At 38.9% G+C, this 26,105-nt stretch overlaps 1 protein-coding gene across 1 annotated transcript in view; it reads left to right on the top strand.

Annotated features, from left to right (window-relative positions):
• Nucleotides 1–26,105, top strand: part of atp2a3 (ATPase sarcoplasmic/endoplasmic reticulum Ca2+ transporting 3) — a 298,736-nt gene that overhangs the window by 248,221 nt on the left and 24,410 nt on the right. The window contains exons 11-16 of the mRNA XM_028807020.2: nt 7,597–7,728; nt 9,908–10,024; nt 13,161–13,379; nt 13,801–14,136; nt 14,651–14,871; nt 19,251–19,453. Coding sequence (XP_028662853.1) covers nt 7,597–7,728; nt 9,908–10,024; nt 13,161–13,379; nt 13,801–14,136; nt 14,651–14,871; nt 19,251–19,453 — 1,228 coding nt within the window. The remainder of the gene's footprint in view (nt 1–7,596; nt 7,729–9,907; nt 10,025–13,160; nt 13,380–13,800; nt 14,137–14,650; nt 14,872–19,250; nt 19,454–26,105) is intronic.

Raw genomic sequence — 26,105 nt, 5'->3', positions numbered from 1 at the left:
ATAAAACATTATTTTTATAGTGACTTTCAACAGGCACAACATTACCAGATGCTTCATAAAGCACACAAAAAGTAATTCCAAACAACAAGATAACAAGAGCAACCTTCAAGTTATTAGAGAAAATGTGCTAGAACTATGGAAAATGCCTGAAAAAGAAGAAAAATCAATTATTTATAATAATTATTGGATAATAATAAACTGAACTAGAGCTTATATAAATACTACAAATACAAATACTAGATGTTTTTTTGTTATTTTATTTAAATACATACATACAAATATATACTTATGTACAGTATGTGTATGTATGTATATACAGTATAAATGTATATATTATATATAGTAAATATAGTTATACTGTATATAGTAGATTCAAAAAGGAGGCTTAATTTTAGACCAGGATTGTTCCTGAGTACCCATGGCCCTGTAATGTAAAAAGAACAATTTTGTTTTTTATATACTTTTATACAATGTATTCAGTCAGACCCCATCACTTTTTCACATTTTACTATATTGCAACCTTATGCTAATAATCATTTAAATGTACTTTTCCCCCCACATCAAGCAACAGCATAAGCAGGATTTTATACATTTTTTCAAATGTTTTTACTTTATAATAAAACACTGAGGTCACTTTGTGTGTCCTGTCCCTCAGAGCAATCTAATTGGTCAGTTGTTTGTTGTGATTGGTCACTTTGGCTTTGGTGACACAATCAAAAGAAGAAATGCAAGTGTGAGACACACGAGGAGGAGTAAAGGTGTAGGACATACACTAAGAGTCACCTGCAAAGTTGGGAACTATAAAAGCAGACACGAGGCAATGATTAAAAATATTTGACAATGTCTGAGAAGCAGGCCTTGTGGGAGTGCGCTCAACAGAACGAGCAACAATCAGGAGACGTTCAAACACACAGTGTTACAGAGGAAAGGCACTGAAGGTACACAAGGGGAAAAAGATAGCATCTATTTTAAAATGTATTCTATTACCTGTCTTTGATAGGTAACATGGCTATTTAAAAATAAAAAACTGAAATATCACATTGGCGCAAGTATTCAGACCCTTTACTCAGTTCTTAGTTGAAACCCCTTTGGTAGCAGTTACCACCTGGAGTCTTATTGGTTCTGACACAATAAACTTTGCACACTTGGATTTTGGTTTGAGTTGAATGGAGTCCATCATTGGATAGCTATTTTCAGAGATGCTCGATTGGTTTCAAGTACAGGTTCTGTCTGGGCAACTCAAGAACATTTTCAGAATTGTCGCTAAGCCACATCTGTGTTGTCTTTGGTTTGAGGTGAAAATTTGGCCCAGTCTTCGGTCCAGAGCACTCAGGAGTAGGTTCACATTAAGGATTTCTCTGTACTTTATTACATTCAGTTTTCCCTCAACCCTGACTAGTCTCCCAGCCCCTGCTGCTGAAAACAACACAACATGATGCTGCCACCAGCATGTTTCACTGTTGGAAGGGAATTTCACTGGTGATGAGTGGTGGCTAGTTTCCTCCAGTGGTGGTTTCATTAGACCGGAGAATCTTGTTTCTCACAGACTAAGTGTTGCGTTTTTGCAAAGTCCAAGCAGGCCGCCATGAGTCTTTTACTGAGCAGAGGCCACTCTTTTGTAAAGCCCAGACTAGTGGAATGTTGCAGTGATGGCTGTCCTGGGAATTTCTCTTATTTCCATACAGATTCTCTTGAGCTTAACTGGAGTGACCATCTGGCTCTTGGTCACCTTTCCTACCAGGGCCTTTCTCTCTTCCGATTGCTCACTTGGGCTAGGTGGCCAGCTCTAGGAAGAGTCATGGTTGTTCCAAACTTCTTTCATTTAAGAAATATGAAAGCAAGTGTGTTCTTGGGAACAATTTTTCAGCCTCCTCCAGATATGTGCCTTGGCACAGTTCCTTTACCTGCATTGCTTGGTTTTTGCTCTGATAAACGTGGGACCTTCCATAGACAGGTGGGTGCCTTTCCTAATCATGTCCAATCAATTGGAATGGCTGCAGATGGACAAACAAGTTATAGAAACATCCCAATGATGAAGCCATATTCCAATTGTCATAGCAAAGGGTCACAATACTTGTGTCAATGTGAGGTTTCAGCTTTTTATTTTTCATAATTTTCCACAAATTTCAAAAATCCTCTTTTTGCTTTGTCATTCTGGGGTCTTGAGTGTTGTTTGATTTGAGGAAAAATGAACTTAACTGATTTTGCATAAGACTGCAACATAACAAAATGTAAAAAAGTTAAGGGCTCTGAATATTTTCTGAATGCACTGCATATCTGTATATCAAAGCTAAATTTTTCTTTTTACATTACAGGGCCATGGGCAGTCAGAAACATTCATGGCAGCATCATGGTCTAAAAGCAAGCTTCCTTTTACAACAGAATGTTGCACATAGAGTTTACAGCATTTATGTTCACTGTTTAAAAAGTAACAATCTGTTCATCTGATAGACTATTATTATATTTTTTAAAAAGTAGATATACAGTACTGTAGCTGCCCCACTGAGGTTAATACAAAATTATTGAAGCTGAACAGAGACACAAAGCAACAACAGAACAGAAATAGGAGACAAATGAATCAATAAGCAGGCAGGTTGTCCATTTGCATAGCCAACTTTTTTGAGCCAAAATTGAGCTTTCTGGTACCACTGGGGTTTCTTGTGCATGTACAGCCATTATCCACGTATGTAGGTAAAATTGATAAGTAGCAAGTTACCAGTACACATAGTATACACATTGTGTGCTTGGAGCCGTGCTTTTTATTAGTGCTATCAGTCAACAAGCAGTGGGATTGCAAACTGCTCATGGTCAAGTAAAACAAAGCTTTCTAAGTATGAAATCTGGAAGAGCCATGAAAATTAAGTTTACACTGAAAATGCCATGTTAACTGTTAAGATTTAGTATTAAGTTCTAATAGTGCTTGTCCCCCCCCCCCAACCCCCCCTCCCAACTGGATGTGTCCTTTGTTGATGCAGAACACACTAGTGCCAATACCCATCCCTTTTGTAACCATGGTGGAAATATTCAGATGAGGGAAATATGGTACAAAAAGCAATATATGTATTTAACTTGCTTTAAAATATAATTTCCACTCCAAAGAATACAATGTATAATTCAGTTATACAGATATATCCATGCCGGAGAGAAGCCAATGGAATGTACAGTCAGTCTTCAGTGGGGGATGATGACAGCTATATGACCCAGCTCCAGCAAGACGAGGAGCAGCATTTGGTTGGCTTCTGCCATCATGATGGATCCTCTTCATTATAAACTCTCACATATTTACAAATTTGCCAGGTATGGGCAACTTCCAACAAAGCTGTCCATGTTATTTTTCAACTATGCCCAAATAACACCTTCCCCTGTTCTCACGGCTTCTGCAGACAGTAGCCGTTGGTCACTCTGGTTATATATTGATTTAGAAAACATCAAGATTTTAAAATAGCCTGCCTGGATTGTCTTGGGTGGCACGGTGGTACAGTGGTTGCGCTGCTGCCTCGCAGTTAGGAGACCTGAGTTCGCTTCCTGGGTCCTCCCTGCGTTGAGTTTGCATGTTCTCCCTGTGTCTGCATGGGTTTCCTCCCACAGTCCAAAGACATGCAGGTTAGGTGCATTGGCGATCCTAAAGTGTCCCTGGTGTGTGTGCCCTGCAGTGGGCTGGCGCCCTGCCCAGGATTTTGTTCCTGCCTTGTGCCCTGTGTTGGCTGGGATTGGTTCCAGCAGACCCCCATGACCCTGTGTTAGGATATAGCGGGTTGGATAATGGATGGATGGATGGATTGTCTTTCACATGTTTCTGTCCATCTGCCCAGCGAGTTTCACTCTGTCAGCTGGTGTGTGTGGCTTTAACTGTGGAATAAAGCTGTGATTTTTACAGATTACAGTGACACATTTTAACCTATTACTATATATGCATCTCTGGCAAAAAAGAAAAAATACCAACAGCACAGCATGCAGTTCTGGCAAATATCCTGACCCACCTTACATGACTTACAGAATGGCAAACGAGAGATGTGCACATCCATTCTGTAAAATTCAATCTGTCTGTCCGTTTCTGTCCTCTTCTTCCAGTTCAGGGTCATCTTGAGCTGGTTACTGTAACTTAATCAGTGGAGAGTCGGGCACTTTAGTTTGTGGATAGCGGAAACCTTTAACCAGTTGGTGTGCCACATTTGATCAGGTGGCTGCAGCCTAAAGGGGGGCATGGCACATCATGGTGTATTTCAGGCTTGTGCTGAAGTTTTTCAGGAAATAACAAGGTATGCCAATCACTATGTGATCTGTTACAATTCATTACACACATCAAACCAACGATGAACACAAAAAAGAAACAAACAGTAATCCACAGTAACAGAATTCTTAAGCTGCGTTTCATCATTTTGGATTTATGTTTTAAAGACAGCAAAAAAATAAATTAATTAAGAAAGAAACTGGAATGAAGCACAGTGGCAAATGGGGTTCAGCACATGTGGCTATTTTCTTGTGATAAATCAGCAGAGCAAGGGTGAACGGTCAGCCTGCAATATATTGAGAGGTGCTGCTGGCTGTCAAGCTGAAGCAATCCCTAATAATGCTGCTTTAGATAGAGAATGTGAGTCAGTGTAAACCAGTGCTTTTAAAATCCATCATTACCCAAAAGTCTTCAGTGTTTTCATTCTAATAAATAGCTGAAACCTAGTTTTTTTTTCTTTACCTTTTAATTGAATTCCGTTCAGAGTTCATAAAAAGGGCAAGAGCTTTTTGACTTCAGGATGTAGTGCACTTTTATTGGTGTAATTCAGGATATTAAATATCTGTTGTTAATGTCACTGCCGCAAAGACTTTTTCCACTCTGACTTTTTCCACTCTGACTTTAAAGGTTTAAATAAATCACTCTTTTGTTAAAAAATCGGGCAGCTTCAGTGGCATGGGCAAACAAAAATTCAACAGAAAGGTTTACTTATTTAAATAACAGTAGCAGATCTAGACCAGGTCATGGTACAGGGAACTGTATAAACTACCTTCCATAATCCCAATTTTGGGAAAAGTGGCAATGCACAGAATAAAGTTTAGCCAGTCAGTCTTTCCAATATTACTGATATTCGCATTTCAGGCTCCATTCATTACGTCTTTTCCAAGAAATTGCATTAATCTGGATTTAGCTGGCAGTTCTTTACTGGCTAGATATAATTTTTGTGTGCAGAATTTTACCCCATTAAATTATGGTGGCATAAGCCTTTTTGTATTCCACATTTTAGTTTAAAAGGAAGGAAATCCTTCTATGTTCAGTACTCACCTTCTCCTTACAAAGGCCATTTTCTTTTTGCGAGGTGCTTTATTTTCATTTGTTTATATGCCTGTCAGCAGCCAGAGGTGCAGCCGTCATTTCATATATGCACCATTTATTCCCATTTTTATTTAATCTTCATGTGACAACACTGCCAAACATATGGTTTATCTCTTGTGTCTGGCTGTCCAAGATGTAATCCTTTTTTATTCTAGGAATTACAAAATTCTTAAAGCTAGGATTGGTGTGAAATGTAATTATGGCCATAGACAAAATATTTGACTTTAGCAGCAAGACAGCATTGAACAGGAATCCATGATTCATAATATAAAATATTTACATGTTCATTCCTTTCTGTTACACAAAATCATTCATTTCCAAAGCAGTCCAAATTTGTAAAGGTACCAGGCAACATTGCCCTTTATCTCCCCTATACTTTAATTTCACTCTTGAGCCTCTTGCCATAGATCCCTTAGCAAATCTTTCTATACACGGACAACATTTTGTTTAGGTAATTCCTGTTCAGATTTTCTTTATTTCCTTAATTATTTTTAACTCCTTTGAGTCTCTGTTTCGGATATGAAAAATATTTGTCTGGATTCACACATCTTCTATTAAATTGACTTGCCAACTATCATCCTTTCTGTTGTCTGTTCTTTTATCCAGAACATTTAAATACCTGAGTATTGTGGTTTCAATATTTCTACCTGATATTGCCTTTTATATCAATTGCTATGTTTTGAAGAATATGAAAGATTTCCTCTCCTTTTGGTCCTCCATTCTTATTCTTCCTGTTCCCTATCAGGTGTTATTAAAACTAATATTGTTTGAAATATTAATTTCATTAGTGCACCAAGTCATCTTTTCCCCCAGCTACATTTTCATATGAGGTCTAATTTATCAGGGTTAAAATTTTTCACATATTTATCTCTAACTCATGATTTGGATTGAACCATTGGGTAGGGTATCTAGCTTAACTTATCCATCCTTAGCCCCATTCTTCATTTATTGTTCTTTTATCACCCTTCCCTTTACCCCTTTGGAATTGATGCTCTCCTTCTCTGAACTAGGCTCTCTTATTGTGTAGAAACATTTAAAATGGCCTTGGCCTGAGGGTTTTCTGGATAACTGTCCAAAATGTCATTCATGCACACATTTCATTTTCTACAATGAATCCCAATAACATGGTCAGCAGTTGTTCTCTCCAACCCTCCAACCACAGTTCGAAGGGGCATTATCCCCCTGAGAACATTTTTGATGACTCGGATGTTTAACCGTTTCAGGACCTCAATCAAAGTTTGCTGCCCCACGAGTCTTTTTTGTTTTTTCTACGAGCTGAGGTCAGTCCTCAAAATATTTGGTATAACACTGCTTCCCTCTTTACTTTCTCTGACTCTTTTTGACTTTTTGCAATCATCATCCTCCTGGTCTAAACCCATTGAAGCCCTGTGTTCCCTCCTGCGCAAAGCCACCTACAGTATAATCCTCTGCAGCTTCACTCTATTAGGAAACACGACTTTCCAGCCAATAGCACCTTGCCGCTCTAGCTTTTGAAAAATCTTAATCACCTACACATTCTGATCAAATTTGTACACAATTACTTTTTTTATGCCCTATATGTGCTTTGTTAAGGAATTCTTCCCAGACCCTTTTGCCACTTCTGTCCTTTAACTTTCCTGGTACCTCTGTGCACATGTTTTGGCTCCTGTCCTCACCTTTTGTCTTTAGTTAGTGTCACCTTACCTTCTCTCTACTCACATCGTATTTTTCGTGTTCTTCACATTTTTTCCTATATCACTTGCCTTTCTCCCTGGGTACTACTAAAGCTAAATTGGCTCTGGTTGCTCTCCTCCCATCAAATTTTGGACATTCTCTCTTTATTATCTGACCATTCCTGAGGCATCTGTACTGCTAATTAGTGGATTTTCATCTCTCTGGATGTTCTTTCACTGACGGGGGATCCATAGGGTGGTTGTAGGTACTGGTGATAGGGTACTTTTTTATGAAATGTTCTTTTTTATTATATTAAATTTTGTCTTTTTTATTTCTAATAAAATGTTAATTTCAATAGTAATAAGTAGAATGATGAACCACTTTGTTCTAGTTGTCTCCAACAAGGGGAAAGATGCATTTAAGATAGTAATACTAAACTACCCCTAAGTAGTACAAAGTAGGGCTGTCTAGATTTCATCGTATGAACGTCCTCCAATTATCTTCAACATTTTAAAATAATTTGCATGTTTTTATTTGGAAATAACTACTAAGTCTTAGTCATGTATATGAGGATGATAATATATTATAAAGATTGTTGTGTTTTCCTTTCTCTGCAGGCCAAAGGAGTTTATGAGAAGGTTGGTGAAGCCACTGAAACTGCTTTGACCACACTGGTGGAGAAGATGAACGTTTTTGGAACAGACCTCAGCAGTCTTTCAAAAGTAGAGCGAGCTGGTGCCTGCAATGCTGTAAGTTCTCCCCAGTGTGCCTTGTGCACTTTCTTGCTGACCATACCTTTGACTTAGTGTGCAAGATTCTGATTCTTTAAAACTTTGACTTGAAAACCTCCAGGCCAAGTTTATTTGCACAGCTCTTAATCCAGTATGAAAAAGCACAGACAATAAAATATTTTTCCCCATCGAATGAGTTCTGCAATGACATCTAGTATCTCAGTGAAAGTGCAGGTTTTTATTAAAAGCATTCCCTTCTAGCAAAGACAAGAGGAAGAGGGCTAATATTATTAGCAGGGGTAGCTAGGACATAGTTGTCACATCATTGACTCATTGATTTATATTAATATCATTTAGTTTACTAGCAGTCTTTCTGTATAGAAAATTAATTAAAATCAATTGATAAGTATCTCATATCATGGGTGATCACCAGGATTATTGTACTTGGTAGATGTGTTAACATAGAGCTCACTTCTGTGTTTCATATACAGTATATTCTATCATTTTGATCAGGAGGATTAGTTAGCCAATGTTATCTAGAGGCACTGCTAGATGAGGGAGCTTTACAAAGACTTGGGTGGCAGGAACAACCCAACATACTGTATATAAATAGGTTAAGAAAGTTCAGATGAGACTGAATTTTGCTGTTTCTTGACAATTTGGTTAAAAACGTTTAAGCTGCTATGAAAGTGTGTTCTAATAGAAAAGGCATCATCACACCAAAAGCAAAGTTTCAGTGTTGAGAAAATGTTTTGTGTTCACATTTTATTCCCATTTATCTCACTATTCTTGGCCAGAAATTTCCACAGGGAAATATTGGCAACTGATTGAAAACGTTAGTCTGTGACCTATAGGTGGTTATTTCCCTCACTTTGTGTACTCTGCAAATGGAAAATCGAATGAAGAATTAAATCAATTAATTTATTGTTTAACATAATTCACCTAATAAGGTGAATTTACTAATCTCTTTTTTCAAAATAGTGATGGAAAAGTATTCCTTCCTTTTACTGTAATGAATTGGTAAGGGATGGTTTCACTTTTCATGGGGATCATTTAATTAGGCAGCATGGCTTTTTTTTAGGGAATGCTTAGGTCTTGTATAGTGTAAGGTCACATAAAATCGTGTTCCTTCTGCCATTGGGATTTGTCTCCAACTTGTCTCCAACTCCCCACAATCCTGTACTGGACAAAGTGGTTTCACAAAACAGATTGGTAGCAGGAGCGATAAACTTGCTGGTTTCCTTAGATTAATTTTTTTCTAGTCATTCACTGAACCAGAAGAAATAATCTGAAGAAAGCCTATAACCATCTACAGTATCTGTTTTCTTTGTGCAGTACAGGATTGCGGAAATCCTGAGCCTATCTTGACAGCATCAAGTGTAAGACTGGAAATTACCATGTGATGCCATTTCACCATGGGGCACATTTAGGCGCACACCCACATTTATTTGCATGGTACCAGTTAAGATTTCCATCCATCCATCTGTTATCCAACCCGCTATATCCTAACTACAGGGTCATGGGGGTCTGCTGGAGCCAATCCCAGCCAACACAGGGCACAAGGCAGGAAACAAACCCTGGGCAGGGCACACACACACACATATACCAGGGACAATTTAGGATCGCCAATGCACCTAACCTGCATGTCTTTGGACTGTGGGAGGAAACCCACGCAGACACGGGGAGAACATGCAAACTCCAAGCAGGGAGGACCCGGGAAGCGAACCCGGGTCTCCTTAACTGCAAGGCAGCAGCACTATCCACTGCGCTACTGTGCCGCCCTCCAGTCAAGATTTGGATTTGGAAAGTGACAGGGTCAGACACCGAAATCTGGTCTTTGAACCTCTGAGAAGGCAATGTTAAAATTGTGGCTGTGGAAATATATATGAAAATTTGATTAATCCCTTTACTCAGGTGATGCAACAAAGAGAAAAAAAACGATACTTGTGTTTTACATATGGAGATCATTAGCTTTATGTCGTTTTTTAAAGCAATTACACTATCATTTTTGGAAGAAACATTTGGTGTAAATCTGTATGCAAAAGAGGATCTTCAGGCTGTCAGCAGGAACCAGTGAAGATTAGCAGGCTGACCACCTGCACTTGACAGTTGGGTCTTCCGGCTTTGACTATAATTAGACGTGCCCTCTGTGTCTGTACCCTGACAGTTCTCACGCTTGCTTCCCTTCCTCTGACAGGTGATCAGGCAGTTGATGAAGAAGGACTTTACTCTGGAGTTCTCTCGGGACAGGAAATCCATGTCTGTATATTGCACCCCGTCTAAACCTGGCTCAGGGAGCAAGATGTTTGTGAAGGTAAGGGAGTACACTCTACATGTCAAAAGCATTTACGTGGGAATATCTTCATTGATTTTTCTTGGCTTCTGCATAGTTTTTCTTCAACAGAAAAAATTGTAATACAGTATGCAATACTCTGGTGGCTTGGGGTCCTGTTGAGAGCAACATCCTGCCTTCTGCCCATCACTTTCGGGACAGACTCTGGCTTTCTCACACTCAGAAGTAGATTACAGCAGATTTCAGGATGGCTGGGTGGAAGGAATTTAAACTCTAATCCAATGTTTATTTTAGTTTGACTAGAGGAGTTCTCCAGTGTTTGGCTAAGTCTTGGAAACATGTATGTTGTTCAAAAGGACTGTCTAGAAAAAAGTAGCACATTTCTTAGACATCATTGTATTTTTTAGTCAGAGCAGACAAACTCCTGAATTTAAATAAAAAAGCCCAAAGCGTACAGAATCCATATTGACAGTGTATTTGTGTTATTTTGCTATCTTTGGGGGCAGTCGCAAGCTGACTCTGAACCTGAAAATTAAAAGACTGTAAATCAGGGGACCTGTGCTTAAACTTTATAATTCACTAGTGAGTTTGACACTCAGCTAATATAAAACAATAACAGATCTACAAGCTGTGCAAAGAAAACCTTCCTGGACTGATGGACATGTCCAGTTTTGACAGTCAAAAGGAACTGAATGCCTCCTTGGCCTTGAGCGAAGAAGAAAGTGCGGAGAAAGCCAGGTCTCCAGCAAACTTTTTTTTTTTTTTTATCAGTTAAACACAGGGAACATTTCTTTGCAAAAAAAATGTGCAACAAATTACTGAGTGGCTGAGTACAAGACCATGACACATTTAAAAAAAAAATGTGAATGAGAATTTAACTACAGTATAAGCTATTAGCTTCAATGCATGACTGATCTGCTCTGCTTTGAGCAACATATAGATATTTTAATATTGCTTTGTTAGTGCATTAAAAGTTTTTCCGTAAAATTTTAGCATGTTACATTTTATCCAAGGCTTTCCAACCTGTTAACAGCAGCTTCACTAAATGGTTGGTAAATCAACTTTTGCATGTCTTACTTTAAAATGTGAGAAAAAATTATGTTTCAATAAAATTACATGCAGTATTAACATTGATTTTAGCTTTGTTGTTTCATGGAATGACAACAGCAAAAAGCATCTTCTTCTTCCTCTTCATCTCTTCCCACTTCTATGTGGGGTCAATGTGCCTGATCAACCTATTCTAAACAACTCGGTCCTGTACCTCCTCTCCAGTCAAGCCATTCTCCATTAGATCTTCTTTCATTTTATTCTTCCACCTCCACTTTGGTCTCCCTCGCTTTCTTTTCTCCTGTACTTCATTCCCATCACTCTTTTGCCCACATACTGTATTTATGGTCTCTTCTCATCAGATGTCCATACCACTTTATCCTACTTCCTTAGCTGTGTTGTCCCGCTGATTGTCTCATTTCTTATTCTGTCCTTTCTTGCAATTCCACACATCCATCTCAACATTCTCATTTCTGCCACTTCTAACATCTTCTCCTGCGCTTGCTTTACTGCCCATATCTCAGCGCCATACATCTTATGGAGTATATCTTTAAGTGTAAAGTGATTAGAATTGCACATACTTATCACTGCCTTAAAAGCCTTACCCATAACCTTCACCTTAATAAACAGAGAAAAGCATACATCTCTCTCTCTCTCTCTCTCTCTATATATATATATATATATATATATATATATATATATATATAAAATATATATATATAATCCAACGTTTGTCAGTCTGTATGTCTGTCCGCTTTTCACGAGAAAACTACTTAACAGATTTAGATCTGTTTTTTTTCTATAATTTGCTTGAACATTCTTTTTGATTTTGCGATTTCTCTCATCTCGCTAAGTATCGTAGTTCACTTACCTTACCAATTTATTTGCGCGAATCTGAGAGAGATGCAGCGGGTCAAGGGGAGAGGGGTAGGGCCATCCTCACTCACGCTCTAGCCTCGGGGTGCATCTTATCTCCACTTAGCTAGTGAACAAGAGAACTACTTAATGGATTTAGATCAGGTTTTTTTCTAGAATTTGCTTGAACATTCCAGTTGATTTTGCGACTTCTCTCATCGCGCTAAGAATCATAGTTCCCTTGCAGGAGCGATATTTTTGTGCTAACCCGAGACAGAAGCTGTGGGCCGAGGGAAGGAGGAAGCATGACATCAGGAGTGGAGAGTCAACCTACCTCTCCATTTTTGGAGCGTAACTTGCCTCTGCTTAGCTAGCGATACCTTTTTGTTTATTGATTTTTAAAGTTTGTGCTGTTTCACTACTACGCAGGCAGAGCAGCATGGAACGGCTAGTCTTTGAAATAAATACATCTTGAAAATCAAAGTTCAATATCCTGCCAAACTACTTTGTTCCTTTTTGTAGGTGGCTTTACTTAGTGTTTGTGATGTCATGTACTTTAAATGTAAAAGTGTTAAAAGCTAAATATTTCTTTAAATAGTCATATCCATTTTCGTTTCATTCTACATGTTACCAGAATGCACTAATAAAATTGTAATTAAAATTGAAATGATACAGCTGGCAGTCAGAGATACTCCCTCTTAGCTCAACACGATAGTATAAATAGGCAAACAACAACACTTTTCATTTGCAGATGTAGCAAGAGATGGATTTTTTTTATCTGTCATCTATCCTGGATGGGACAATGAAATCAACAAATTTAGATGCACATTTCTAACTGAAAAGGATTTTTTTTAGTAGTACTATTCAGTCCTTCACTTCTTTTTTTTCTACGCAGGTATTATCGTGTAAAGAATTGAGGAAAAACTAGAAATTCTGCCCCTTAAATCCAGTGCTCTGGGCTCAAATCATTCACCTGGTCATTGTCTATGTGGATCCTGCACATTCTCCCCCTGTTTGTGTGGGTTTTTTCTGAGGACTTCACTTGTATTCCCATGTCCCAACGATGTGTGTATTGGGTTAACTGCCAAACTGGTTAAATAAGAGTGTAAATGTGGACATGAGTGGGAACTGTGGTGGACTGGTGCCCAAGCCAGGCTTGGTTGCTGACTTGTTTCTGATGTTTGCAAGGCAGGCTGTGACCTTTTGAATTGAATTAAGTGAATTTGGGAATGTTAATGTATGTTATCTATCCTAGGGTGCCCCTGAAAGTGTGATTGAGCGCTGCAACTACCTCCGAATAGGAAACAACAAAGTCGCACTGACTGATTCACTTCGGGAGCAGCTGATGGGAGTGATCAAGGACTGGGGGACCGGGTCAGACACCCTGCGTTGCCTCGCCCTTGCTACCCGTGATATTCCACCCAAGAAAGAGGACATGGATCTTGAGAACTCAGCCAAGTTTGCCCAGTATGAGGTGTGGAGTGGTCCTGTTATGATGAGTGGTATTTTTATCATAGGATCTTGTAATTTGACTCTTTTTTTTATGAAGAGTTTTTAACTTGGCTCATATAATGAATGGAATAGTGAAAAACAAACATGTGTTTTACAAAAATATGCTAATTATTATTTCATTCATGGTAATATAGAAATAGTATAAGAATTTGCTCAACCAAAGCATATACAGCTTTTTGTTACTTTTGTAGTCTTATTTATTAACTCATACTATTTTAAAGATTAACACTAAAAAGTAACCTGGGAGGATATATTCAGCCATAAAAGGTTTTTAACATTTAAATATATAGTAGTAGCAATATTTAAGCCATTACTTTGCCTGATTATGTCTATTTTTTCTTTATCCTTTCTTCCCTCACCTTGCCTTCCCACCACATGTCTAGACCAATTTAACTTTTGTGGGCTGTGTGGGCATGCTGGATCCTCCACGCAAGGAAGTAATGGGGTCCATATCACTGTGTGCTAAATCTGGCATCCGCGTCATTATGATTACTGGAGACAACAAGGGAACTGCTGTAGCAATCTGTCGGCGCATAGGAATTTTCACAGAGAATGGGGATGTAACTGGGAAGGCCTACACTGGACGTGAGTTTGATGACTTGTCTCCAGAGATGCAGAAAGAAGCCTGCAAATACGCTCGCTGCTTTGCACGTGTCGAGCCAGCACATAAATCAAAGATCATAGAGTATCTACAGTCGTTTGATGAAATTACAGCCATGGTGAGTCCATTATGTTCTCAGAAACTTTCATAATATTTGTTTTTTGGGGTGGCCCTTCACAAATCCAGAATCCCATGTTCAACTGTCAGTCTTGGCACTGTCCATGTGGAGTTTTCTTTTGCTTATTACCACATGTATGTAGGTGTTTCCTTACATATCCCATAAATGTACACATTAGTCTGACTGATAATTCTAAGTTTATCTAGTATGAGTGAGTGTGCTTTGCAATGGATTAGTGCGTCATTCGAGTCTAGCTCCTGTCCTGTGTCCAATGCTTCTTGGATTGGCTGTGATAGTCTAAAACCCTGTATTGAAATAAGCTATCAAAAATTAATTGAGTTGACAATTTTTATTAGTTGCTATAAGTATAACAACATTATAGTAACTGGACAAAGTCAAAATTGACAAACATTATCAAGTTGAGCTCACTTGTCTCAGGCTAAGGAACCAGTTTAACGTACTTTTGAATCATTGTATACTTCCAAAATCTCTTAATGCTATGTCTTCCTTTTAGACCGGAGATGGTGTAAACGATGCCCCAGCGCTGAAGAAAGCTGAGATTGGAATTGCCATGGGCTCAGGAACAGCAGTGGCCAAATCAGCTTCTGAGATGGTGCTATCTGATGATAACTTCTCCACCATTGTGGCAGCAGTGGAGGAAGGCAGGGCTATCTACAACAACATGAAACAGTTCATCCGCTATCTTATCTCATCCAACGTTGGTGAAGTGGTTTGGTAAGAGTTTCTGCAAATGTATTTCTCTAATGGGTACTGGATTTTGTATTAATTTTATACTGAAAAAAGGTATGGTGCTACTCTAAAGATTGTTCTTCTTTGACTAAAAGCATTTGTGATTTGGCTTCAAATGACCATAGTTCCCTGACCAAAAAAACAGGCTACAGAAAGTAAATATGCAATGTGTAGATTTAAGAGGCCTCATCCTTCTGCTGGAGTGTAGAAGAAATTATGCACTCAGCTGTTGTTTCATGCCACTTTTACCCTCATCACTTACACTGATGCGTTTTTTACATTGTTAAGATGTCCATCCACAGCAATTCTGCAGGAGACCAACTGGTAGCTTAAGCTTTTCCACGGGGAGGGTTTACTTGTCACTGACATCACACCACTTTAGTTCTTTGAAGAAAACAGGATAAAAGATAGTCAGGCAAAAACAGAAAAGCAGTACAAAAGATGATTAATATGCAAAGTACTCTCAAACAAAACTGATGTGTTAGATGATGTTTGGTTGTGGGTGTGGGTCACTGTATGTATGAACAAAGGTAGGCTATAGTGTTTTGTACATGTTTGTCATTTCACAAAGAATTAAAATAACCTTCAGGCAATTTTCAATAATTTTCAGTTAGCAAAAATAATAAGCAAAGCTTAAATGACAATATTGTATTTCCATTAAGTTAAAATCACTCTGTGCTCTGACATGATTAGAACCTGTTTGTTTATTTCCAGATCACACAAACATGCAGAATTAATTTTCTGATTGCTGAACTTTGAGTTTATTTTGTCATATCCACATAGGTAAACATGTTTCATTGTAAAATGGTTTGTATCGAGGCAAGAGGCATGCCATATAGCAACTCAGCCACGCAGAACTATGCCAAGGAGGCTACAGTAGGCATAAATAGCTGCTCTAAGTAGGGAAGACCATAGAGAAAACTTTAAGTAACAAAGTACGGACAAAACAACTAAGCTTTAGCCACTCTAGGCTTTCATCAAAAGGTGTCAGTCCTTGCCTGCCAGGCATCCCCATTTTCTTTCTTCCCTCTTTTTTTTTGTGTCTTATTTCTGACAATGTTATGCTCATTTTCCAACTTGCCTCCTAACTTTATATAATAAATGGGTCTTCTAGCCGGAGACAGCTTTTAACCCCATCTGTGGGTCCATCCTAGAGTAAAGGGTGATTCTAACTTGGGTCAAGGTTCACCAGGCTGATGCTCCTTATAGAAGGTCCTTGTGTCCCAACACCCTGGACGTTCCATTTTCAAAGCCTGCATTGCTCAGACACATGTCCCATGCTACATATTCATTATTTTTCTTATCTAAATTTAATTTTTTTGCATCCAACTACTTCTTTGACATGTTGTAAAGCCCTTTAAGCTGCTAAGTTTGTATGAAATTGTGCTTTAGAAATAAATGTCATTGTTCCCCTGCTTGCCCATTCACTTAGAGAGACAAACCAGGCACTGTCTTCCCAGCCTGCTCTATATGCTGTCCACTATCAGTCCAGAGGGCCTTTAGCCACTTTTGTGGAAATAACGCCCTTCCTCAGTCTCTGACATGACATGTGCTGGTGCGTACTTCTCTCTTTCTTTTTCTCCTCCTCTTCCTCCCCAGTTGGTGCCCTGTGAGGCCATGTTCCTGCTTTTTTCTATCCTTTTTTATAAGGCCATCTATCTCAAATGGTTTTGGTAAAAAAAACAGAAAAACAGTGAAATTACTTAGCGGTTGGCATGTAGGTTACACATAATTGCACCATCTCCAAATAACACTCCATGCCAAATCCTACACCACCTTTTCTGGTGAAAACAATGGCATAGTTTTCCAGTTGAATTGCATTTTGGTGGGAGAGTTTGGGTTCTCAAAGGGAATTGCTCTTTTATAGAACAAAACATGTGCTTATCCCGGAGTGGTGCCTATCAAGCATTATTTGGATAATACTTTAGATTAGGTACTGCAAAAACACATCTATTAGTCATGTACTGTTATGTAATAAGACCTTAACTATGGAGGATTATTTCATACAAAATTACATTACATCTTGCCTGAAGAAGGGGCCTGAGTTGCCTTGAAAGCTTACATATTGTAATCTTTTTAGTTAGCCAATAAAAGGTTTCATTTTACTTGACTTGTCACTACATACAAAATTAAATAAATAAGTATATGTGCAAATAAACAAAAGTACTTTGAATTATGACAATAAATAAAGGAAAAATGCATAAAATGTGAATGTAAATAAATGATTGTGTTGCAAAATATTTTAATTACTTATTTATTTAGTCTGTAATATTCCTCCATATATAACATGACATACAGCTTGAATTTAAAACTGTCGCTTTCTCTCGTCAAAGCTGATAGGGTGAGCTCTAGCGAGTGCTGCGTTTTAATTGGTAACTTTGTTAGTTGCAAAGGAAACTGCAGGGTTGCAGCAGAAGACAAAAAAGGCACAATTATACATGCAACAAAAATATCATAATCTTAAGTATGTTATCAAGGTTCACATATAACAAGAATTATCTATAAATAAATTAACAAAGTGTAGGCATATCTGCTAAGTGTAAAGTGATTAGAATTGCACATATTTACCAGTTATAATTTCACAGCACAGGATGTCAGTCATTTTCACAGTATATTGCACATTGCATCATTGTCTGTTAAAGATATCTGCTAGGCCAGTTTATTATACCATTCAGCACACGGGGAACAATACCACCTCGGCCAAAGAGCAACTCACAAAGAGTAAGTGAGGGCTGAGGATAAAAACAACCTTGCACAGTGCTCCTTGGAGCAATGCAGTTGTCTCAGTCTGTTGCTGAAGTTTCTCCTCTGTGTGACAAAGGCGCTATACCAGCGCCTGACCCGACACAGACAGACATGGGAGGCACACTTATAAAACAAATAAATGCTTTATTTTTCTTTTCTTTTCTTCATCTGTAGGCAACACCTTCCACGTCCCCACAGGCACAACACAGTCCAAGCACTAAGCACACACACAATCCCAATACTTTTCTTCTCTTTTCTCTTTCTTTCTCCTCCACTCTCCCTCCGGCAAACTTCGTCCTCCTCTTCCCGATTCTGGCTCCCGGAATGGTGGCTGCTGGCTCCTTTTATAGCTCACCTGGAAGTGAGCCAGGTGTTTGACTCATTTCTGGCTGCACTTCAGGGTGTGGCTGAAGAACTGTCCACATGGGCTCAGGAACCACTGCAGTACACCCTGGTGGTTCCCCCGGATCCCAACAGGGCTGTACCAAACTCCAACTCCCATGAAGCCCTGCGGGAGTCCGAGTCACCATTGCAACCCAGGAGGGTTGCCATCTAGCGTCCCAGGGTAAGTAACACTCTGGAGACGTCCCGACCGGGCTAGGGCCCTGGCCGCACGCTACATCTGTTTAGCTAAAACATCATACAGGGAGTGGAAGACATTGTTCAGGATAGTAAGCAGCTTCCTGTATAACCTCTGTTCTACCACTTCTTCTGCCAAAACTGAACAAGACATTTTAATCAGTTCATTTATTCTGTTGGCATCACCCTCACTATTGCCATTTCCTCAATACACTACCGCATAGAAAATTCACTGGTCGCTACAGACTCGTAGTGTTTTAGAAAAAATGTAAGAGTGGCCTGCATACACCAAACATCCTCAGCCACCTCAGGAAATAGAAACAACTCTGGGCCTTTTATATACAACCTCAGTACTAGTACTCCACTCAATTCTGTCATTCAGATGCACCCCAAGGTACTTTTATGTTCTAACCACCTCCATATTAATAAGAAACAGTAGCAGATTGAGCTTGACCTTCCTGAAGACTACAATTATTTCCCTTGTCTTCTTGTTTTTGAGCTGTAAGTGATTTAGTTTGAAGCATTTAACAAAGTCCTTAACTAAACTTAACTGACATGATCCAGATGTACAAGGTAAACAGGAAGGGAGTCAGTACAGCTCCCTGTGGACCCCCTGTGCTACTCATGACCATGTCCCATACACGTTGTCTAAGCACAAACTGAGGTCTACCAGTTAGGCAGTCCATCATCCAGGCCTCAGTGGCAGCATCAACCCACATTGACTGGAGCTTCACCCATGTATGGTGTTGAATGCACTAGTGAAGTTAACAATATCCTCACCTTGCTGCCATATTTGTCCAGATGGGAAAAGGCTTTTTTCAGCAGAAAGATGACAGCATTATTCACCCAATGTGGTTCTGCTGGCTCAAATGACAGAACTGATTTAAATAAATCATAAACTTCAAACAGTTGACATTAGAACAAGGCAGTATTTTTGTTAAGGAAGCTGTTGCCAATATTATTTTAGGGCATATATACTATATATATTTGGGATTGTGGTAGTAGTGTAACACAGACCTGAATTTTTTATATTTTCTTAGTATCTTCATGACGGCGATTCTTGGCCTTCCGGAAGCTCTCATTCCTGTCCAGCTGCTATGGGTGAACCTTGTGACAGATGGCCTCCCTGCCACAGCCCTGGGTTTTAATCCTCCTGACTTGGACATCATGAACAAGCCACCTCGCAATCCTAAGGAGCCTCTCATTAGTGGATGGCTTTTCTTTCGCTACCTAGCCATTGGAGGTAAGTACTTGTAGAAAAACAGTGACTGTGGATGCTTAATACCTTAAACCTGCAACACATTTTTGTTCTTCCAACACATCCTCAATGTCCTTTTATCAGATGTCAATGTGAACCACACATTATTGTTTTTTATATTCTTTTATGCTTACATACGTCCATCCCTCCCGCTCTTTACTTAGTTAATCCAATAATATTCAGTACCTACTCCAAAAATAATGGGCACAAGGCAAAAACTGATCCTGGGACTGGGATGACACTCTAAAATATAGTTACATTTACCCTTACAATTTGGTAATTTAGAAGCACAGTTGACTATGAAGCATGTGGTTGGACTGAGGAAGAATTAAGTACTCACTTAATCCAGCCCAAAATTGCAGGTAGGCAAAGGTAAACCCAGCAATACTAGAGACAAGACAGGGACAAACCTCGTACAGGCCACCACTCAAAAAAAGAGCACAATCATTCACTCTCCCGAACCCTCTGTTAACCTAACATGCTTGTCTTTGGGACCCCTGAGAAATTCAAGCCCTGTATACTGAGATAATGTGTTACCATGCCATCAAAATGGTCTTCTTAGACCATGGCCTGCTATCTAAAGGGTCCTGATTAAGTAACTGTCAAAATTACTTATAAAACATTTTTAAAGATTTGTTTCTGTATCCATTATGATTTGTCTAATCTATCTTTTATCTCATCATGTTAGCAGTAATCCATGTTGCTTTGATTAGTATTTGTACCAGGATTTGTTTCATATGTTTACAAATGTAAGACTTTTATCCTAAGTAGGCTTTTAATGTAATGGAGGTACAGGCTATCTTAATAAGAGATGTTTGGTAATTGTCAGCCCACAACTGTGTTACGTATGATTTATTTCCTCTGCTTTATACCTACCACATATATAGATATATAAAAATGTCATTGAAGTTCAATTAATTTAGAAAAACAATGGATGACTAATGACAAAGCCTTTTTACTTGAGACTGCTGAAAATGAAGAACATCCGTTTTACTGAAATACGCTGTGAAGTGAATGGAGGAACAATAGCTGCCTGATGTTGCACGGTTATCTACAAGCCCAGGAGAAGCAGCTGGATAAGACAAAACAAAAATAAAAATAACAACAAAAGACCAGGAAAACAAGGGTCTGAGTGATTAGAACATGTATAAGCATTCACAGCTTTTCCATAAAGCAGATGCTCATGGACTCATTATACAGTATTTAGTTTGAAACTCTACAAGTAATTTAAAAAATGTGTTTGTATGTGAACTTATACCTACAGTATTTTAGCTAGCCAAGCAGAAGGTTCCCACTGTTCTGTGATCAGCTCTGTAATAATTATTAATTCACAGACAATAGTATACTGTAGTTATAGGACTAAACAATGGTAAGCCAGTTAATTGACTGTGTATGGAAGTTGGGTGTTGCAGAGTTGTAGGAGGTTTGTTCTCTTTTTCCTACTGTTTCTCAGTTCTGCAGGAGTGATATGTAGTAAGGATTTGGTGTGCTGCAGTAATCCAGTCTGTGTTCTTGACTGGATGGGCAGTGCTCGGGATGGACATCTGGATGATTTATACTTTTGACATCAGAATCATTCTTATATAAGAGTTGGAAATTGTCTTGGGTTAACCATCTCAGGAGTTTAATAAAATATGCCTGGGTTGATAGGATTCATACATTAAGTTTTATTAAAACAAATATGTTGCTAAGCTGCTGAATTTGCTGTACTTTTATTTTTACAAATACTTTTTTAAGATTTTTGTTCACAATGTACTTGAACCACACAGACACATTTAAGACAACAGTATGGATGGTAAACTGAGAAACTGCAGTCTAACACTAAAGCAGCAGGCATAATTGTTACTGTACTTAAAGGATGTACAAACCCCAGTTTCCACTTTCTGGGTGGCATATCCCCTCGCTACCCTCAGCTTTATCACTGCCATTCCATTTGTTAGTGGAAAACACAGTTTATAAACCAGGCAGTTCACAGACAAGTCAGGAAGTAACCAGGGTCAATAATTTCCTCTCTGCCTTAGATTAGGAATAGCTTCATTATTTCCAAATAGTTCCAATTTCAAGTAATTTCTTATAATTTTCTTATGATTGATTTACTGGCATCACTTCATCTTACATAGGCATTCCTTTACTTTTTATATACTTTACCTGTTAAATTTCTGGCATTGTTCGCATATTTAAACATCCACCAAACATAGCAAGCCTGTTTATAGTTTTTTGTTCATATAGCTGCAAATGTTAGAAATTCTTGACAATTGTTTTGGTTCATAATTTTGGAAAATGTTTGCTCAACATTCCTGAGATTCCCAATTTGACATTGTTTACACAGGGCCTCGATCAACTATTTTACCAATGAATTTCTAGGATAGTCTGCTTTTGTGAAAAGTCCATAATGTTATGTTTTGCTAAATACTACTTTTTTAAAAGGAATGAAAGGATAAAATACATGAAAGTCAAATCGGAAATAATTTGCTGTCATTTGTAATAACTGCAGAAATGGGGATGCTAGGGATGGGATTAATTCTGAAGAACCTCAGCAAACAGAAAGCAAAACAAACAGTTGGCCATCCATTATCTTAGTTGTAGAATTAAAATGTTTGACAAATCAAAAACAATAGTAATAATAATTATAAATTTTGTAAAGATGATATATTCTTCTTCTTTCGGTTGCTCCCATTAGGAGTCACCACAGCGGATCATCTGTTTCCATATCTTCTTGCATCTTGCTCTGTCACACCCATCACTTGCATGTCCTTTCTCACCACATCCATAAACCTTCTCTTAGGCCTTCCTCTTTTCCTCTTACCTGGCAACTCCATACCTAGCATCCTTCTGCCAATATACCCAGCATCTCTCCTCTGCACATGTCCAAATCAACATACTCTTCCCTCTCTGACTTTGCTTCCAACCTGTCCATCCTGAGCTGACCCTCTAATGTACTCGTTCCTAATCCTGTCCATCCTCGTCATACCCAGTGCAAATCTTAACATCTTTAACACTGCCAACTCCAGCTCTGTCTCCTGTTCTTTGGTCAGTGCCACCGTCTCCAACACATATAACATAGCTGGTCTCACAACCATCTGGTAGACCTTCCCTTTCACTCTTGCTGGTGCACATCTGTCACAATCACTTCTGACAGTCTTCACCACCCACTCTACCCTGCTTGCACTCTCTTCTTCACTGCTCTTCCACACTCCCTGAAATGGTGATCCCAAGTATTTAAACTCCTCAACTTTCACCAACTCTACTCCCTGCATCCTAACTATTCCACTGACCTCCCTCTTATTTACACACATGTATTCTGTCTTGTTCCTACTGACCTTCATTCCTCTCCTTTCTAGAGCATATCTCCACAGCTCCAGGGTCTCCTCGACCTGCTCCCTACTCTCACTGCAGATCACAATGTCATCAGCAAACATCATAGTCCACGGGGACTCCTGTCTAATCTCGTCTGTCAACCTGTTCATCACCAATGCAAATAAGAAAGGGCTCAGAGCCGATCCCTGATGTAATCCCAACCCACCTTAAATGCATCCTTCACTCACACCACAGACCTCAACACTGTAAAGGCGGAAAATCAATCTGCCCAGTTAGGAATAGGCCATAAAAAAAAAATAAATAAACATTACGGTATAATTAATTAATAATTCTGATTCTGACGATTTTAAATTTTCACAATTAATTTTTTTTTTACCAAAAACAAAAGTATCACTGATTAATTATGCACACAGTTGTGCCTCTCTTATGTTGAAATGCTTATTAATGCTCTGCTTCTCAAACAAATTCAATAGCAGGTATTCACCAATAAGAATAAAGCTTTTCTCTTTTACTTTTTCTATCTCTCACACTCACTCACATATATTACCTTTAAGATGCCAATACACTGACACAAAAGTCCTGTTTACTTTTGTGAACAGATTTGCATGTTTTGTGTTTTACATTTTATGTTTAAATGAATTTGCAAATTTCACAATAATTTTCATTATACCGGTAAAATGTTTTCTTTGAAAATCCATACTAAAGGAAGAATTGTGTCTAGTTTACCGGATGCACTGGTGTATCGCTAAGTCTTATTTCTGGATGATGCCTGTTTTCAATTTTATTAAAAATTTGTTTTATAATTATCACCATTAATGTTAGCTATGTTTCAAGAACCTCTGGGAAATCATAAAAGCCATATAGACATTGAATGGTTTAGACCCACTTCGCTCATAAACAATGATGCCAAGGTTTTAAAAAAGAATTTAGCAACCAAAACACAAAAATTCTGTCTTGAACACAATTATTGATTTCTGTAATTGAGCACAATATTCTGTCTTCTCCTATTTTTACAGGAGCAGACCAGGGACCTCATGTATAACGCTGTATGTAGAATTCACACTGAAACATGCCGTATGGACAAAAAAAATTCAGATGCATAAAACTATATGTAAACAAAGTGCTATGCACTTCCCCTTTATAAACCCCAATCGAATGTGAATTTTAACACACATGCAAGCGCCTGCAGCCCCACCCCGACTCCTCCCAGAATTTTGCATATTTGAATATACAAATCAATGTAAATAGCCTCTTCCATTCAGTGGTTTGTTAAAAGGCAATGGCAAAAGCACATGTAAAAAGAAGAATTTCAAAAAAGAAGACGGGTGTCAAAGTTAACATGAAAAGGTGAGTGTCTGAGTGTCATATGGAAGCATATCAGGGCAACAAAGAAGAAAACAAATAGGGACACAGTGAAGGAAAAAAGTTCTATGTCGAGATTAAAGACTAAATGTCGACTTTAATCTTGAGATTTCCACTTTAATCTTGTAGTTTATTTTGTCATTAAAGTGGAATGACTTAAAATCAATGTTTAATTTACTAGAGTTTCTCAGATCCCATTGTAACTAAAGCAGCATGTTAAATGCTTTGTATTCTATGTGCTCCCATGTGGGGGCATGGTGTTGTAAAAGTGGTGCTTGTGATATAGCGGGTCCATGGCTCAGAAGGAAAGGCCAGTTTTAAATAAATAATTGCCGCACTCGTGGCTTAAAGAGGGGCATGGTGGTGTGGCCAGAGCGGTTCCTGGGTGCGATACGGGCTTGGGCGTTTCTGCACTGAAGTGCACAGGTGTGTGATCGCCCATGTCCGTAATTGATGCTGGGAGCTGCTAATCACCGCACCTGTGCCATGTCCCCATTATATAGTAAATAAGAGAAGCACGAGTGCGGATGGGAGACGAAAAAGGAAAGGACGGAGGTTAAAATGGAGTAAGAGGAGAAGGATGGAGAAGGAGCCGGTGCAGGAGCAAGCGAGAGCAGGCTCGCTGTAATAACGATAAGCAACTGGAAAGTGAGCCCTAGCGGGGTGTTTGGCTGGCACTCGGGGTCGGATGGATTATGTCACTCCTACTGAGCTTTACAGAGGAACAGGAGTGACCACGATCAAGGATGGCTTGCTGCATAAGGCCGCAGAAGGCAGTGGGAGTTGGAGGCTTGGGAGGTTGAAGCCCCAACGTGAGTGCCCTGGTCGCTGGGGAACCCGAGTCTCTGTCTGGCAGAGCCAGACCAGCAGGAGCAGGTCAGCTGCAGGTAGAGGTAGGGCGATTCCCCTGTTGCTGGGCCCGGATGAGAGAAGCAGCTGAAGAAGGCAACATGTTTTTAAAGAAGAGACTGCTTCCAGCCAGGATTTTAACCTCGTTTTAATGGGTTTATTTATTGGATTATATTAACTGGTTTTATGGATTATTTATTTGTTGACTTTGAGGGCTGCACTTTATTGGAACTCTTTTTGGTTTTGATAGAAGCACTGTTTGCACTTTGCACCTTCCCCTTGCTTCGTTTGGTGTCCTCATTGTCTAGCTCATCTGGTTATATTACAGACGGTGTTGGGTTCAAGGGTTCCCAAAAGGGGAGTGTGAGCGTGAAGCAGAACCTGCATCATCACAGTGCCCCGTCCAGGGAATGTTCCTGCTTCCCACAAGATGTTTGCTGGGACACATGCAACCATAGAAGGAATAATTTATTGCAGCAATATTGTGTCTGTCAAACGCACCAACCCCCAATTCCTATCCTTCCGTTTTCTTTCTCCACGTAACCTATCGTAACACAATAAGCATCTGTAATAAATGGTTGCACTAGTCCCTGCAAGCATACAACGCAAGGCAGGAACAATCCCTGGATGGGGTACCAGCTCATCGCTACCACTGTGCCACCGTGCCCCTACATGTTTAATTATTAACAGTATAAATTATTCAAGTGAATTTAACAATTTATCTGGAATGTGTAATATACATACTTTAATGCATTTCATCATAAAAATCATATCAAGAATATATCCAAGTATTCTAACAGCACACGGATCCAAGAGGATAACTCTTGGAAATCTAAATCGGCTTAGAAGCCAGTCATGCTCTCTTCTATTAAACTGAATTAAATTCCTTTTTTGTCATTGTATAGTACAATGAGATTCAATATGGAACTCCTCCATACACTTATTTTCCTATAAATAACTAAAAAAATAATAATAATACAATAAAAAACTGAAAAATATAAGTGAAAAGTGCTGGTGGCTTTCCTGAGGCAGCGTGTGCTATAAATGTCCTTTAGGGCTGGAATCTATATCCCAATAATCCTCTGCACTCTCGACACAACCTGTGCAG

The sequence above is a fragment of the Erpetoichthys calabaricus genome, chromosome 8 (genome assembly GCF_900747795.2).
Source record: "Erpetoichthys calabaricus chromosome 8, fErpCal1.3, whole genome shotgun sequence".
Taxonomy (NCBI): Eukaryota; Metazoa; Chordata; class Cladistia; order Polypteriformes; family Polypteridae; genus Erpetoichthys; species Erpetoichthys calabaricus.
This window is presented reverse-complemented; position numbering and strand designations above follow the sequence as displayed.